The 18,620-nt window shown below is 48.3% G+C and overlaps 1 protein-coding gene across 1 annotated transcript in view; it reads left to right on the top strand.

Annotated features, from left to right (window-relative positions):
- LOC119100692 (U3 small nucleolar RNA-associated protein 15 homolog) overlaps positions 1-18,128 on the top strand; it is a 31,219-nt gene extending 13,091 nt beyond the window's left edge. Inside the window, exon 9 of the mRNA XM_037223769.1 lies at positions 18,048-18,128. Within this exon, the coding sequence (XP_037079664.1) occupies positions 18,048-18,128 (81 nt within the window). The remainder of the gene's footprint in view (positions 1-18,047) is intronic.
- The last annotated feature ends 492 nt before the right edge of the window (positions 18,129-18,620 follow it).

Below are 18,620 nucleotides of genomic sequence, written 5' to 3' on the forward strand. Positions count from 1 at the left end.
TCGAGATCTCGTAAAACATCGCTCACATGATCATATTTCCGACGCCCAGAGATGACTCATGCTGCGAAGTTCAGCAGCTTCTGCAGTCGTGATGTTTGAGTAGCATTACATGTTCCGTACACACAGGCGCAGTAACGGATGAGTGAGATGGCTAGACCCTGAACTGGAGTAATGAGTGAGGCCTGAGTCAGACTGTGCCGGCTGTGGCTGAGGCCGATTAGAACGCCAGTACATCGCCGCACAACGTCATCAGTGTGCGCAGGAACGTCATGCACTGGTCAAATACAACACCCAAGTTTCGAACGGAAGGAGAGGTGGCTACAGTGGCGCTCATAAATTTGATGCTAGGCGGTGGCAGGTTCCGAAGATTTTGACGCGTGCCGAGGACTATGAGCTGTGTGCGTTAATTTTCATTCCGTTTTTGCCAAACCATTTGAACAGATGTGAAAGATGTTGCTCCATGAATGTGATCAGCACACCAATGTCACCGGGCCTCCCACTCACTGAAACCTGCGTGTCGTCCGCGTGCTGCACAATACATGCGTCATGAGCATGCAGCGGCATATCATTAGCATAAATGCTATACAGCAGCGGGCCGAGCGCTGAGCCCTGGTAGGCTCCGATCGGGTTGTGCAATGCCGCGGACAAAGAGGAAGCGCCACCTGGGTTCTGGACGAGAACCTGCCGAAAGCAGTGTCTCAGAATTGCCGACTTTGGGTGTAAAGCAACACCCTATGAGGAGGAATTTATCGCTCTTTTTCCCCATATTGCATGTGAATTTTTCACTCCTGTCTGACATTGTCTAATCGCACATCCCAACCCCTATTTCCTTTCCTGAGGTTTTCAGATGTCATCCAAAACCGAGCTCACTTGAAACCACCAAGCATAAACGATGCTCCACAGATGCTCCAACGATTTCCTACACCTGGACACCTATGGCTATGTCCTGCCTCATCTACATCTGAATCATGTCTATGTATGCACAGAGCAAGGGCGCCAGTTACCTCCAAGCGCAAGAATCCCAGTGACCCCAGACGCTCGCGCGCATTAAGTTTGGTTTGTTTACAGAATGCACCACAACCTGCAGCTGTGTGCCAAATACAAGGTTTTCACGCATCCCTATTCTTTGGTCTCACCACCATACCACAAAAGCAGAGCCTGGTGCAAACACCAGCAAGGCCTGGTAGAGAATTTTACTCCACGCATTTTTTTCCCGAGGAAACTTGACCACTAAATTGCATCACTCACGAAATGCAGGAGTGAAAAGTTCAAGAAATGTTTTCTGAATCAAACTTACAAGATGAATATCACCATTTGAGTACTTGAATTAACAAATTTTAAGTCAAATCAGTTCATTACAAAATTGTGCGAGAAAGTACCAGTCTTTATATTTATTTAGCTACTTTTGTTTTTCTTGGTATCATACGGGTGTGATACCACTTTATTCTTCTTTCCTTTTCGATTGCCTTTAGAGGTACCATCTGCGGCTTAACAGTTTGACCGATTTCTCTGCATGATGCTCCAACTGCAAACTTGTACGTGTTTCCTACATAAATTGGATTAATTCGCCAGTCGCCCAAATATGTTTGAGATGCACCCAAGCGTGAACAATTCACACGGAATGAAGGAGACAATTTGAAGCATGGAACTTATTTTACCGCCATTTCGTCCTTTTAAGCCCTCGGTTAACCGTTTTCTTGGTTCATGGCGGTGCTCAATAATGATAAATCTAAGCCTTTCGAATGTCTGACTCACCAGGCTACCTGGCAAGGTTATGCTACTGCTGCCATACAGAGCCTTGGGACAGACCTGACGCAGCTAATACAGAAGTGTTGGGTGGCGAAATTCTGCCCTCTGGAGATATTTATTATGCACACCTCTTACTTGTTTCGCATTTTAATCTTGTAGGCTGGTAGGCATGATTGATAATTATATTTGGGGGTGAGTGGGATGGCTCTGTCTGCCAGCAGACCGAGCAAAAGTTACTGACTTTTTGTTGTGGGGGAGCAGGAAGAAGCCAGTAAGTCTCCTCTGGACCAAGTAATTGCTTTCCTTACCTACTTTCAACACATGATTGTTAACCAGAGTTTGTCATTTTCTGTTTTAATCCATCGAGTTTTGTCATAAAACAATTCCAATTAAAAATCGGAAGCCAGCATCTCAAACTTTGTCATTGAATATGAATAAACAAGCCTAAATGAATGCATTTGCAGCAGCTGAAAAGGCGAGCAGCAATACTGGCGTGGCCATCTAAAAGTTACGTTATTTTTAGAGAAGAGAGATTGTTTTGTGGAGCATACCAATTATTGCCCTTGACATAGGTTAACCATGACAATCAAAATAAGTTGTTCAGAGTGATTTAAAGTGTTTTGATTTGTGTGTTGTCAACTTTGTCTGATATCAACAAGCATACACGAATAAAATGAACAAAAATGCAAGTTGAAACCAACCAAAAACTAGCTTCAGGTATCATGTTTTTATCACAATTGCTGCTGTCAACAGAATGGTGAGTTGAGATGGTGTTCATCATATAGGCTACTCTAAGTTAGGTTAAGTTGGTCAAGTACATGGCAAGTGGGAATAGGAATTGTGCAAGAATCAGTAACTCACGACTGCTGCTGTGATACAAACAGGTTATACAGGATGAGATGATGTAAAGCCTCTTTAGGTTATGCATAGGCTACTTTCATGGAAATAAGCAGTGGTATTTTGTAAGAAACGGTGACAAAATGTTTGTTTTCCTGACCCCATCTTGACAGAAGCCAGAAGTATGTTTATTGTGTTTGACTTGGTGATGGGCTGATGTGTAGGAGTCCGAGGGTTTTTTTTGTTTGAGTGTTTTATGCGTGTTGAATTTTCTGTCGTTATTTTGTTGTTGAATTCCTTTCCTTTGTTTTGGTTTTAAAGTGCTGTGGAAGGGAATTGAAAAGTGCGGCATCAAATTAGTGGTGTTAATAATTTGTTATGCTCATAATGCTGTCATGAAATTACTATCCTTTAACACGCGCCTGGTTGGCCGGCTAGATACCCTTCGCTCGGGTGGGGGCGAGGATGGGGGTCAATTTGCCCCCCCCCCCCCTCTGAGGCCTCGGAAACTAAGAAAGCTAGAGACACCAAATTTACAGGGTGTCTTGACCTATACGTAAACTCACTTAGGTTAAGGTTTTAGCTTCCTAGGACATAGCCTTCAGGTTAAATGAGGTCAAACAAGGTTAGATTCCAGGTTGGTCTCCAGAGCGCCCCCAGATCTAGGCAACTGTCTCTAAGCAAAAGGTCACAAGCCCATTTGAGGTCATTGACCTTGTTTGGCCCTTTGAAGGTCATGGTGACCAAAATGATACAGGACTGCTCTGAGTTTTGCATTTGAATAAGCGACAAAGATTACGCTAGGCAGTATATTCCTAAAACAAGAAGTTTGACCCGGGTCATCTTAGGTCAATGGCCTGTTCTGACCTCTCAGAAGTCAGTTGGAGATGCATGATGCGGTTCTTGCTGTCAATAAATTGGAAATGAGCACCAGAAACTATCCCACAGCAAGCCCTAGAGAAATAAATCAGGTTGGTTTTGACCTTGGTCTGACCTTTATACCTGACCATAGGTCAACTTAATTTGCTCATTTAATATTTGTAGTGCCTAAGAAAGCATCTCAAATATGTATGCCTTCATCAAACACTCCGTTGTTGCATCAGATTGAGCGATTCCCTAAAAATTGCCTTCGCTGAAACCATGGGCTGACTTTGACCTGTCATAGGTCAGCAACCTTACAAGGCACATCTAAACTTTGTATGCCAAGCGATCCGCTATGCAATTTTCCTACAGCTACGCAAAATTTGGCGCGGCTACGCCGTGCCATTCAGAAGCCATTCGGGAAAAACCCCTGGTATGGTCAGTTTGCCCCCCCCCCCCCCTCCCACCCGAGCGCGTGTTAATGTATTCTGTTTCACTTTAATGGCCTAAGATGCTAAAAAACGAAAAAGTTTTGTCAGGTTCCGGACATTACGCCCACGCCAACTTGAAATATATGTCTTTATTTACTGAAGTATCAGTCACCAGCTCATAAGTTCCATCTTTTGTGAATTGACTTCTTCACTCCCTCACGGTCTTTTTGCGATGGAATTTTTCATTCCCACCCTAGTTCAAAAGCGATTCTAGCTCCCTGGCTGAAAGGGGTTTTGGAGGTAACTCGCAAACCAACGTACATCAACGTGGTACAGCTGGAACTTTCTAAGAGGTCTATCGTGTGGAATAACATCAAAGCACTTGGATAAGTCCAGTATGCATAACAAGGATACTTCCCTTTAACCCATGGCCTCAAAAACTTTGTCGGTTACCGTGAGAAGCGCCGTGTCAGTGGAGTGATCTGATCTAAAACCATGTTGACTAGACCAGAACAGGTGATGAGAGGTGAAATATGCAAACAGCTGCTCGTAAACTACACGTTCGGCAACCTTACCGATAGTCGGTAAAATTGAGATAGGCCTGTAATTGGAACATCAATGGATTTTGGCGTCTTTTGGATAGGATGTACTATTGTCAGCTTCCACGAGTCGGGGGCTACATGGGCTATCATGCTGGAATTGACAATATGGGCGATCGCGGGACAAATAGCGTCTGTACACAGTTTGAAAAACCGGATACACAACCCGTCTGCATCGCACGATGTACTGTTACGCGTGCGGGCTATGACGCATCGCAGTTGCTCCTGTGTAACGGGCGATACCTGGAACCGGCCGGTGACCACGCGCGGCAGGCGTACCGCCAGCTCCGGCCCCGAGGAGTCCAACTGGCGGGCGGTCCCGGTACCAATGCTGGCGAAGTACCGGTTAATGTCGTCCGCGTCCGCATCAGGTGTGGACCTGGCTGGCTGCTTAGATGAGACAATAGGCCGTACACGCCTGTCAATCTCCTCCCGTGTGTCACGACGCACTGCCGACCTGACCTGCCGGTTTAGGTCCTTATACGTCTCGCGGTCATAATCACAGAGTGCGACACGCCGCCGGGCCATCAGGTCTTTAGTAGCTTCCGTGACAGGCGGTGCTATAGGATTGCGCACTTTTGAACGTCTCATCGGTGCTAAAGCATCATCGATAGGACGAGTCACTGCAGGGAATAGTCCCACGGCTCTTCGGGATCGTCACTGCCGTACACTGGGCCCCATTCCACATCTTGGTGACGGCGATTCGCCTCCGTCAAGTCCAGTTTGCGCCAGCATCTGGCCGTCAGTGCGCACTGCGCAGGTCGGTAGTCCGGTAGCGGCACTAGAGTACGTGACCGGTCATGGGGACTATAGTCACAGTACGGCGTACCGTGCCTTGGCCATATCAATACACCTGTTAACCTTTCGATCTGCAATCAAATGTTCATCTTCGAATTTAGATCAAACATATCGATCTATAATCTACGTTCGCAATGCCCTTGATTTCCGTAGATCCGAGATAAAAAATTTTGGTACAGCAGCATAGCAGCCATACCATCAGTTCGCATTCAGTCATGCGGGAGACAACCGGGTCAGGGTAGTGGCCGCCGACGGCGGAGAGGAGCAGGGCTCAAATAAGTAATATATGACAGACTGGCTTCCATTCCGTGGGTTGGTTTAATGGAGACGCTCTAGTTTTATGGCTTTTGACTCAATTTATTTGACAGTTTCAAGCTTCCAAATTTGATTCCCCCATACGTGCCGCGGCAAGTCTTATTTCTTGAAAAGCGGCCAGCAAAATGAAGGTGCATGAAAAATGCGTCGAACTGTGCGCCATAGATTCACTTTCAAAATTCTCACCCGCTTATGTCCAGGCCGTGTTCTGGCATTTATGCTGTGGAGGCATATGCTCCCTCAATGACCTAAAATGCTTGCCCGCTCGTGGGATTTCACCTCTCCAGGAAGGACAATGCTGAAATGAATGAATAATCTTGAGAAGCTGAATAGCCTTCTTTTCTACATGACAGATGGGTCGAATAGGCAAGGTTGTGCATTAAGAGAACAGCCCTAAATGCATAGCAAGCATAGCAACCATGACATTTGAATAAAGAGCGATAATAACCTCCATCTCTACGCCCCCCCCCCCCCCCCCCGGTCATCGGGCTTGCTTTCCAAAAAAGTTCCTGAAGTACGCCCTAAGCTTGACCTCCTCACCTTCTGAAACGTTTCTCCACCTATGTCTCTCGCCATGTCATGATTGCATATGTTGATGCAAATGCTGGTACGATGTAATTGGTGCTCCTAAAGACCGCTCGGCGATATCTGGTTACAGAACTGGCCGAGCAATTCAAAGTCCTCCGCGCCTAGAGTTTAAGGCCGTGTCAGGAGGGGTATTGCATCATCACGTGCCTGCAACCATAACTATATTAGGTATTTCTAAGGGAAAGAAGAAAAGTTTATTTAATAATGACTTAGTACAAACCTTTTTTGAATGAATGAAGTTCTGGGATAAGAGGTCACACTTAGCGGTGTATGCTGCGTGAACCCTGGCTTCCAACCACCTGAACCTGAAGTTCTAGGCCAGCGGTAGAATTTAATGGCGAAAGTCGAACGTGCCGCACATTACTCAGCACGGTCCGTCCCGCCCTCTGACGTCGCCTCGCCGCTGTCACGGGCCACAGCCATTCCTATCAAGGGCGCCTGGGGAGCGCCGAAAGTGACGCATCCGTCTGGAGTGCCACACGTTTGGAGATATTGAAGCAAGCGTGGTGAATTAAGCTCATTTAAAACTATCGGTACACTTTTAAGTGAAAAAGGCTGCTCTAGACAACGCAATTTCTCGGCTTAGTAAAATGCTCTTCAATACGTCATTGTGTCATCATGCCGTAGTGCGTTGCACAACATTGATGGAGAGCATATTGGCGGCCGTTATATCTGGAAACCGTGCTCGCAAACGCCAGATATGAATGACTGGACTTGCGGCCGCAGTCGATGCATGACCAATTTAATTGCACAATACAAGTGACCTTATAGTGCATCATGGAGGCCTGGGTGACTTTCAGATAGGCTGGAAATATGCGCATCTTCGCGCGTACAGCCCACTCAAAAGCCAGACGGGTTTAGGTCTTAGAAGTGGTAGGGCTCTCAACTGCACTGAATGGTCTTAAAGATGGCTATTTCAGTTCAAACGCTATGCCAATATTGAACACTTCCTTTACTGTTTCTGGGACTTAGCAAAAAAAGAACAACAACGGAGCGGAGCCACGGATGCTTTAGGTACCTTTTAAGCATTCATTTTGTGCCCGCGGATATTTGTTAGTTCAAAGTCGGTCGCTGCACTGGTGACGTCAATCTGAGGTCAAAATCTAAAAAATTAAACCTCTCTAGCTGGGATAGAGACGGCCAAGTTTGGTGAACATTGCAGAAGTGCTCCGTTATGTGTTCCGTGTGCCCTTACCGTTTTTATTTCATTCTTAAGCGTTCTATAGTCTCAAAAATAGTAACGAAATTGCTTTTAGGGGTTATTTCGCCAGTGGCTGGCCGACCAGGCGGGAGTCACTTGGAATTAAGTATTACTCCTGAATGACAGACGGTGTGTTCTGCATCATTGTTAAGCAGATTCGTCATGCGTTTTATATCTTTCAATTCCCGAAGCGTCTAAGGTTATAAAGTTTGAGTGGCGCAATGAAACCAACTTGAATTAGAGATAACATCACTTGAACAGGTGAAAGCAATAAGTAATTACATGTCCTCATATTTTACAAATTTCCTTGCATACTAAAAACAGATCAATTAATTGTTGGGACGCTTGCAAGGGTGGAGCCAGAAGGGGAGGGCATGGCCCTCGGAGCCAAGATATTTACACATGGTACTGGGCGTTTTCGCAAGATTTAGACCCACATGCTCAGGCTATTGGAGGACATTTGAATTTGGTTCCAATGGAGAAGATTGTGGCTGCGGACCTGGTGAAATAATTCTGAAAATTTTGCGAGCATTGCGTCGTATTGTTTACGCGCTGCGCTGGAAAATCTTTAAGGGGGTCACAAATGTCCCCCAGCATTCGGACAGACACCGGCCAAAAACCCGTAGTAGACATGGGGGCGTGTTGCACAAAATCAATCACCATTCAATCAACTATATTACTAAAGGAACATCATCAGTCAATCAACTATATTACTAAAGGAATAGGGTGAGTGTGTGTGTGTGTGTGTGTGTGTGTGTGTGTGTGTGTGTGTGTGTGTGTGTGTGTGTGTGTGTGTGTGTGTGTGTGTGTGTGTGTGTGTGTGTGTGTGTGTGTGTGTGTGTGTGTGTGTGTGTGTGTGTGTGTGTGTGTGTGTGTGTGTGTGTGTGTGTGTGTGTGTGTGTGTGTGTGTGTGTGTGTGTGTGTGTGTGTCCGTTGGTTCAGCTGCAGGCCAAACTATCTGGAGTTTTGCATGAAATTTACACACGACCTAGATCCGCCGGCTGCGCTTGGCAGAATAGCGTCAAAATTCTGCATTTCTCAAAAATGAGCGCGTGCAGAGCGAAGAAAACAACGCAAAAAAAACCCATAGGGTTAACACGGGCGACGCCAATTTCGCGATTCCGGCAGACTGCTTGACATGCCTCGCTTCCCTGGCCGTATCTCGGTAACCAACGGTCACAGCGACATGCAACTTGCACGGTGCGATAGAGCACTGAGTGGGCCATCGCAGTTGGGTGCGTTTTTGGCGCCACGTCACACGTGGCACGTGTACACGTGTTGAAAATTGAAATCGTCGTTTTTGACGCGGATTTGCGTTTTCCGTTATATCTCGGCACGGAAAGAAGGTAGAGGCCTGAATTTTGTTTCCCAACTTTCACAATTGAATCGGCTACATTTTCAGTGTGCATCGCGAGTTTGTGCGACGCAGCGTTGTGCTGCAAATTCCATTACAAGTTGCTACGGGCCGAGTTTTATCGGCACCGAATACAAGCCGCTGCCGTCAAAACTATGCGTGATCTAGCGCTGAAAACTACAGCAGCGTGTCGGCCGATTCGTGCTGTCTCTCATGCACCCCTTTGTTGACCCCATTTTGGAAAATGTCGCTCACAAATGAGCATAGGCGTAGGAACGTTTCAAAAAGTGCGGAGTGGGGGGGAAAGCTCAGGGTGTACTTCAGGAACTTTTTCTGGAAAGCGAGACCGATGATCGGGGAGGGGGGGGGGGGGGGGGTAGGGATGGAGGTTGTTATCGCCCTTTATTCAAATGCCATGACTGCTTTGCTAGATGTGCATCTAGAGCTGTTTCTTACTGGTGCACAATCCTGCCTATTCGACTCATCTGTTATTTGGCAAATATGGCTATCCAGCTTCCCTAGATTATTCGTCCATTTTAGCATTGTCTTTCCTGGGGAGGCGAAATTCCACGAGCGGGTAGACATTTTGGGTCACTGAGGAAGCATTCGCTTCCTCATTGTAGATGCTAAAATACGGCCTGAAAGTAGGCTGATGATAATTTTGAAAGTTGATTGATGGCTCACAGTGCAACAGATTTGTCATGCGCCTTCATTTCGCTGGCTGTTTTTCAAGAGATAAGACTTGTCACAGCATTTTAGGCGGAAACAAATTCGGGAGCTCGGAACTGCTAGAAGCCACGTGACATAAGCCATAAAACTGGAGGTTCTCTTTTAAAAATCAAACCACATAATAAGGCCCATCTGTCATATGCTTCTTATCTGAGCCCTGCTCCTGTCCGTCGTCGATGGTCAGTGCCCTAGCCTGGATGTCTCCCGCACGACTGACTGCGAACTGATCGTATGGCTGCTTTGTTGCATACTTTTGGATCAGCGTTACTACTACATGGCGTATGAAAAATGTGTTGGACACCTGCAGCAGTATCTTTTTCGAATTATCTTCCCTTATGCCACAGCATCGCAGAAAAACAGCCTCCGGAAAGCTGTCTGCCTTGGGCATGAATTGGCCCAACAGACACTTCACTGTCCATCATGCAACATATACGACTTGATTTGCTTTTGTGTGTAGGCAGAGGCGTAGCCAGAGCCTTGCCAAGGGGAAACGCAAGGTTGACGAAAGCCCATCTTATGGTGATCTCCCCCCCCCCCCCACAAAAAAGGATATAGCTTACTTGTTAAAAAGTGACACAGTTTTATTCGTATGATTGTTATTTTTGCCTTGTAACCAGAACAGAAACCAGGAGCAGCCGTGAGCTCACTTCTGTTTGTATTTTGAGGTCAATAAACTGCAGTAATCAGGCGTTGAGTGACTGCATGGAATAAATCAACGGCGCTCTTAATTTGCAATAGCTAGAAGACTCTTTCTAAACCGATAGAACTCAGATGCTCTGTCCAAAAATATCTGAGTTCTTAAGTCATTGAGGACATCGCGCAGGTAGCTTGTAGATCGCTATGTTTGGTCCAAATTTGAGGATGAAAATTTGATTGCAGATCGAGTGGCCAACAATGTGTATTGACATGGCCAAGCCATGTTTGTCTGAAAATGTTTGCCACTCAGTCAGAATCGATTAGTGATACAATTTATGTAACGTACTTTTTATCATGCACACTCGCAAATCTTAGCAGCAAAAACCTTGTCACCAGGCGTTGCAGTCTCCAAAGTCCACGGCGCGTTAGTCCAGTAGCTAAAATATTTAGCCTTGGCCCAACGCTGGACAAAAGTGCTGACGCCTCTGAAATTATTACCTTTAAACACCTAAATCGGCTAGTAATACAAGTTATGTGACGTGAGCTTGAGCATGCGTTCTCCAAAATATTAGAAACACAAGCCTCGATCACAGGCGTTGCAGTCTCCGAAGGCCGCGCAACGTCGGCCTAGCAGCTAATATTGAACTGTGGCCAACGGGTGGACGAAAATGACGACGCTTCTGAAAAAGCATTCTTGAACGCTTTATGACATCAGATTTTACATTTAGAAGGCAGTCTGAGAGCATATTTTACTGTGCAATTATAAACTGATGAAAAGAACAAATTGGCCCCTAAAGCACCGCGAAGTTGGGCTGAAATCTATGGAGTGAACTGGAAGATTAAAGGTAAGATCTCCATTGTTCGTGTTTTTGCAGCCATTTATCTATCCAGAACACAGATTAATACGGCGCCCGCCGTCTTTTGGCACTTGCAGTGGCCGAAACTTATCGGTTTTACGGAAGTTGCAACACAGGCCATCAGGCCTTGCTTGCACAGGCCTTGCTCTCCAGGTTGCGGGCGGACATGCTCAGGCTTTTTGATGTAAGTTGTTGCAATAATACATTCTGAAAAATGAACGTTCTCAGACAAACATGGCATGACCTTGCTCGCTTCTTCAAGCTCATTTTGACCCACCCTATTCAACAATAATGAGACACCCACTTACTCAACAATAATAAGACCCCTTATTTTCATCCGGGCAAGGGGCCTCTTGATTAGAACACCATGGGTACATCACCGTTTCCGGTCAAGGGCTGAAGGGCCATTCCGTCCCATCGCAAAGCGTCTTCTGGCTATCATTCTGGCGGCACGGTGTGGGGTCTGCTGGTCAATCCGGAGGCCATTAGAAGGATATATCATATCACATTGTTCCCCTCCCTGACACGGGAGGCCCTCTGGCCCGTGCAGTTAGTTCTGGATCAGCACAGAAATCCTCATCCTATGGCGTAACAACCACCCTGATCATCACAGGTAGTCCGATAATTGTCACATAGACACCACTTCCGTGTTTTTCTGTGTTCTTCAGAGAATATTGAGTTCTCCCTGACTAGATTGTAGATGAAATGGGGTACCTAATTTGTATTAACATAGCAAACCCATGTTCGTCTTAAGACGCTGATGATGCCGTCAGAGCTGATTACTGATAAGAAAACTATGTAATATTGTCCTGAACATGCGCGCTCGCAAGTCATAGCAATGACAGCCTCGACGCCCGGCGTTACAGTCTCAAGGCCGTGCTGCGTCGGCCTTGCGGCTGTAACATTAAGCGATGGTCAATGAGCAAACAAAAAAGATGACGCATCTTAAGGATATTGTTGGTGAACTGGGTAACTCGACATGCATGTTTAGTGTAGTGCAAAATGAAGCCAAACTCAACCTCAATCTGAAAGTGGGGGGCCGGTTAACATTGCTGGCCCCCACCTTGAAAAGTGGGGGGCCATGCCCCCCTGGCCCCCCTGTTCCTACGCCCGTGCAAATGAGCCTACACTAGGAGGTTGCATGACGGCTTTTTCGACGCGACGGCGGCAAGTCACCGCCCCGGCTCCCGGCGTACGCCTTAGGTGTTAAGGGTTAAAATGGGCGTTGGCGCGGCGGCTTTCGACTTTGCTCACATCGCCTGCTTTCATATGAAAAAAATATAATTATCATTATATATCTATAATCATCTTATCATATGCATCACTTCATGTAAAGAACGAGCATGCTGGCGCGCCTTCAAGTGGGCCAGAATGTGCCCGCCGGCCCGCCGCCTTCCGGCAGTGGGCCGGCGGGCGATCTCGGTTCAGGCGTAGTGGTGGCGAGGACTTAGGCGTAGACGGAGTGATCTCGGGTCAGGCGTAGTGGTGGCGAGGAGTCAGGCGTAGACGGAGTGATCTCGGGTCAGGCGTAGCGGTGGCGAGGAATCAGGCGTAGCGGGAGCGATCTCGGGTCAGGCGTAGCGGTCGGCGGCGCGCTGTGCATAGCGGTCGCCGTGGGCGTACAGGCCCGGATTTTGTTTCCCAACATTTGCAATTGACGCGGGTACACGTTCAATCGCATCGCGAGTTTGTGCAACGCACCGTTGCGCTGTAAATTGCAGGACAACTTGCAAGATGCCAAGTTTTAATAATCGAAATGGTACGGTCATATGTATTACACTGCACGGGATCACAGATGGATTTTGCTCTCTTCCACGGATTTGTACCCTTTGTGCCACATTTCGGCACCTATGGCACTAACACACCTGGGCTTGGTGCGTCTCAATGATGAATGGGAGGAGCGAGATGATAATGGTTGGTGACACGTGTCACATGTCATGGCGCCCATGTGTTTGCTATAGATTTACGCGATTCTGCTGTTTTGAGGGGCTTGCACGTTTTAGTGATATCTCAGAAACCAGGAATGAAGTACACAGAGACTGGCATGCTTCGATAGGTGATCTAACGGGCAATCACTGAAACGTGTACAATGCCATGCTGTAAGAGTCATGTGACACGTGCGCATTAGCTGTGAAGCTTTTTGCCGATTTCGTCCATTTCTACGCTTTACACGGGATTTCCGTTCTTATGGCACGTAGTAGCACGAGACTGGCATGCTGCGATAGGCCATTGAACGGGAAATCCCATGGTGTCACAAGTGTCGCAAGCGCGGGGTGGCACGTTACACGTGTCGGGCACACACGAGCCAGGAAGATGGCTTTTGATCTATTCCACGGGTTTACACGCTTTGTGCCACATCTCGGCACCCAGAGCGCGGAGGCACTGAGGAGTGGCATGCATGAATAACAAATCGAACAGACAAAGACGTTGCATGAATTGTCATGTTGCACGTGCTGCGTGTAACGCGTGCACGAGCCAGCAAGATAGATTTGGCCGTTACCGGCCGATTTTCACTCTTCGATACAATGCAATGCTGTTTAATACAACGGCAGCGCGCGCTGCCATCATCCAAAAGGTTGACAGTTGATGGAAGGGGCAAAAATCACCGGCCACACCCCACGACCATTCGCCCATCCCATGGAATAGGTTGTGCTGCAGAGAGCGCGGCGAAATACGCTCTCTACTGCTGGCGGCCGCCGGAGACCGCCAGTACCGCGCGCGGCCTGCGTCCGAGTCTTTCACACTTTGCACGATATCTGGGCAACCAGACCACCTAGAACTGCGATTCCAACTGCAAAAGATATACAACGAAAAGTTCTTAATTTTTCACTTAGCGCAGCGAAACAAGCGCTTGCGTGCTTGCTTCGCTGCGCTAAGTGAATGGCGTTTCAGTTATTGTCACGTTTCGCTCCACATTTCGGCAACCAGGACACCTAGAAGCGTGATTTACACTGCAAATAATATATAATTAAGAGCTGTAAATTATTCACGTTGTACTCAGCGAAGCAAGCGTGCAAGCGTTTGTTTACCTTATTTGAAGTCTATGACGTGGTGGCATGTGGTTCATATAACCTGAAGAGACATCCCCTAACTAGTTTATTTTCTCTTTCGAGCTCTTACAATTTTTTCCTGGTCACGCAGTGGCTGCATATACCAATCCTACGTAATGCTCACCTACGGCGGAACCACTACCTGCCATTTCTCAGGGGAACAAATACACCCCCTCCTCCCGTCCTTTTTCCCCAATGGGGGGCACAACGCGCGGTAACCCATCCCTGAAGTCAAACTTGAGCGTCCCCTCATGCCCCTGATCGGATGTGGATCCACAGCTACGCGGCAGGGGATGAAGCTTGCTTTGCGTAATAGTGACGCAGAGGGGGATCAATGCAGCAGCAGTGTGTGACGTACATCGCCTTCGCCTAGCTCGATTGAACCCGGTAAATGCCGCAGTCGCTTTTACCAGTCTGAGCGCACATCAGAGAACGTTTGGCTGCACTTAGAGCCACACCATATACGCCGGTGGTGCAGACCTGGCAAGATAACTGAACTCTTTGATCCTCAAGGAGCGTTTTCGTTGGGATGCTTTGGTCACCACTGTATTACATGAACAGATTTCCCTCAACAAACCAACAAACAAACAAAGCCATTTGGAATCGGGCGTCCAAGCCATAGTGCACCTCCGGGGTTAAAACACAAGATATATCTTCCTGCGAACGTTTGCCACTGTACAGTGCACATGCACACGATAATTCACCTATGCATAGTATGGTCTCTGGCCCAGATGATAGTGCACTGTACTGAGAAGAAGCTATGACACTGCGATAAAATATCGCTAGAATGGGGGGACGGACGTCCTTCTACGTTGGAAAGGGGAAGAGATGATAGCTATTTGGAGTAGCTGTTTTAGGTCGACGCCCACAGGGTTAATGCTAACTTTTCAGACAGTTGTAGGGCTCAGCCCCTGCCCGCATTCCTGGTTCCCGCGGCTCCACACCTTGCGGTGGCGCAGCGAAAGGCACACGAGGAATTTGCGTATAACGAAGGCCGTTTTGGGGAATGCCAGTGATTACAGGCAGAGTTTTTCACTCCTCTTTATTTAGGTTTTTTGATGATTTCACGACTCGTCCTCCATAAACAATTGGCGCTCCCTCCTCCCCGGTCAGTGGCTCTGCCAGCTACGGCCACAGGCTCCCTATTCTCGTGCCTTTGACGGAGTCCGAAAGAATGCGACCACCACTGATATTTCATGACCTATCCTTTCCCAGCAGCTTATCTGTCTGGAACACTGGGATAACAAGTGCATTGAGAAACATTTCAGTCAGTCTATGCATCTGAAAAAGGAGCATGGACCCTTGGCCTTTCATGAAAAGAAAATTGGCAACAACCATGGGTCATTCAAGCGTGTGTAGTCGATCCGCGTTTTCAGCTGTGTATGTAATTTTCAACGCGCATCGATGCATGACTTGCTGCTGTCAGGGAAAATAACTTAGGATTAATTACATTGACATGGAGGTACCTGTCACGGTTGCTATTGCGATAGACTTGCGAGGCATTTATAAGACTTATGAATATTGGTCGAACATAGCTCAAATTTTTGAAAATTGGCCGGTAGGTTTTGGCCATTTTCACTATCATCCCGCACTGATATCGATTTTTGTTCATCTCAAGACTCCTGCGTATGGCTAAGTTGAAGGATGGGGATTGAACTACCCTACGTTGCTCGTGCAATTCCGGATTCTATTTTGGTTGTTTCGTTAATGACATGTCATAAAGTTTCGTTTTGCCCAAACATAGTCGACAGTATGTCTCTCTCAATGACTCTACGACCCTAAGGTAATGGAGCGTGACCAAAACGCAACAAGGGGAGGCGGCGGGTTTAAACAGCGTAGCATCACGTGCAGGTGTTTCGAATCATGCTTAAGTATTTCATCTTAACTCTTTCAAATCTTTCAAAACCTTGAGACCGGATACTGTTGGTTTTCTTTCAGGACAAGTCCGTTTTTTTGCCCATCCGTCTCAGCAGCCTTGTGAGTGTTGCCAGATTGGGACGCTATGCAGAACGCTGCGTAAACAGGGAGAGGGGAACGGAGGATGAACAAAAATGCGTAACGTAATTGATAGATCTCTGAAATGTAATGCCATGTCTATGCTGGTGCGGTTTTGCGCGCGGCTCTGATGGATTTGACGTGACATCAGCGTGATCCTTCTCCTACCAAGGTAATCGCGGTCGTGGTAAGTGGTTGCCGCGCCCAAAGCCATGTAAGGGCACAGATGTCTGGGAAACTGGTCCCGGAATCCACTCCCGAACCAAATCATTCATATCACGACCCACCCAGACAACGCTTGGTAGCGGCTATTATCTTGGTGAGAGCAGTCGATGCGTGTACGTTATCAATGTTGTCCTGTGCTAGGGGAGAGCGGAAGGCCGTGTTTGACCATTGCCAATCTCAACTGTCATGCAGACAAGTATGCATGACAAGTATGACTGCCCTCCCGCTGCGCCCCGCACACCGCTTCATGCCCGAGCACAGACTACTCGGGCATGAAATGTGTGAGTAATGATCATGAGTGTTGTGCCAGCCGAGATGCAATCTCGGCTTTAGCTCTGAACGGGATTTTCGCTTGCCTTCAGGCAGACACAGCACCTGGGCCTAATTACGCCACACGGAGCTTCGACCATGAGTTCTTTTGACGAACGTTTTCATGACTAAGGGATATCGGAAGCCAAAAAGTAGCATGAATACGCGTGCGATGAAGATGGCGATGCCCTTTAGTTCTGTTCAAAAGGACCGAAAGTGTTGCAATTTTGCGAAGAAAAGAATTTCCTGGTTGTACAGTGCAGCACATACGCGATATTTAGCCAATTATCGACTGTCCACGGCGGTTCGCAGCCCGGCCATTGGCCGTTTCTGCTGCCATTCTTGATCACGGGACGTTACGTTGTCGTCGTAGTCCTGCGCGGCCCAGTATTTTCCACGTCGACAAAATGCATCCAATGACTCGGCGGTCTATGAGAACGATCAACTGCAATGCAGGTCACATCGGTCCGCCCGGGGCTTCTTTCTGACGATTTGCCCCGCAGGTCACATCGGTCTGCCCGATACTCCTCTATGTCGAGGAGTCAGCCTCAAAACAGCTGAAGGACAGCGATTGTCATGTTTGGCAGCTGTCCACGTGCCTGCCGAAATGATTGTCCGAAAGAAGCCATAAGTGGTCCTTTGCCCTCGTTAAGCATCAGGCTGTACCCAGTCACGGGTCGTCTGCTGATCGCCCAAGCAAATTTTGATGTCGGCGTGGTTGGAGTCATTTGGTTGGCAATCCAGAGATGGGGGAGACAGTCCTGACAATAATCGTTTGGTCTGTCATATAATTTGTTGTGGTTGAGGAGCTAGTGTGCCGCAACCATTAATGCGCCAAGCTAAACCAGTGTGACAGCCCATTCCAGGACATTCATGACTGTCTGCGCATCCGGATTCCGGCGTCCATTCCTGATGCCGACTCCGGCGCAAATCGAATGTTCGGTCGGCGCCGAGACGAGGGACAGAGCCATTTAAAATAGTCGTATCTCGCGTTAGGAAATCCTAAGCGTTAGGAAATCACCTGCCCAACCAAAGAAAGCAACAAAAGTCCTCGTGCGCCAAAAAAAGACGGGTTTTGGAGCTTGAGCGTGGTTCTGCTAAAGAATATCTGAGTTCTGGACCCCAGATGTCCAAGCAAAAAGCCAGCTTTAAATGCTAATAAGCCCCCTTCTGCTGGTGACGAGCAGTGGCACCCGGTATATTGCTCAATACCGCAACAGGTCCGGAAGTCAGGGCCAAACGCGACTGCGTGTTGTCACGCATCGGTATAGAGGACGGCCTCTGCCCCTGCCCCGCCCCCGCTTTCGCCGCCGCCGCCGACGGCTCCCGTCCTTCGTCTGCCGGGCAGGCGGCCAGCGGCCTTGCTCGGCCCGGGCGGCGCGCGGCCGGCCCCGTCGAGCGGCGGAACGAGGCTCGACGCCGCCGCAGTCGGCACTGGCCGGCGCCACTGACCCAGTTGGCGGTGCGGACTGCGGTGGCGATGGTTCTCTCGTGATGCGTGACTCGCCTCCAGATCGTGGCGCGTGACATTGGGGAGCGGATCACAGTGTCACGTCATTTCGTCGTCTGGCTCGCCTCGCTCCTGCTGCTTTAGCCGGAGCGCACGATTAGCCCCGGTTCCTGTTGATGGATGGAGGGGAGGCGGGAGCGCTCTGGGTGTGGTCCGAATCGCTCGAGGCGGTGCGTTCGGTTGCAGCAGTAGCCTTCCGAGTCTTGTGCCCTGCCATCCAGCAGGCACTAATGGACAGTTGCTCGCTCTGAACTCATGAGGCCTTAAAAGGGGTGACGATAGTGCAGTGGTTGGGCAGCGCGTCTGGGAAACTAGAGGCACGGGGCTCGATTCTCCACAGTGCTCGCTCCTCCTGCCAGGCTGAGAGGCGGGTGGCATGATAGCATCAGCAGCTGAGTGCGTCGTAAAGTTACAGTGACAACGAAATATAAAAGTCCGATTCGATCCGCCGGGCCAGCTATTGACTGGACATATATAAATAAATCCCTGGTCTCCTTACAGCGCCGGCCGAGCGAACATGCTTTTAAGGAGATGTCTCCTGTCGGAGAGGGGGATTTCCGCATAAAAATGGGATCG

This window comes from Pollicipes pollicipes, unplaced genomic scaffold (genome assembly GCF_011947565.3).
Source record: "Pollicipes pollicipes isolate AB1234 unplaced genomic scaffold, Ppol_2.1 Scaffold_4881;HRSCAF=5763_pilon_pilon_pilon, whole genome shotgun sequence".
Classification (NCBI taxonomy): Eukaryota; Metazoa; Arthropoda; class Thecostraca; order Pollicipedomorpha; family Pollicipedidae; genus Pollicipes; species Pollicipes pollicipes.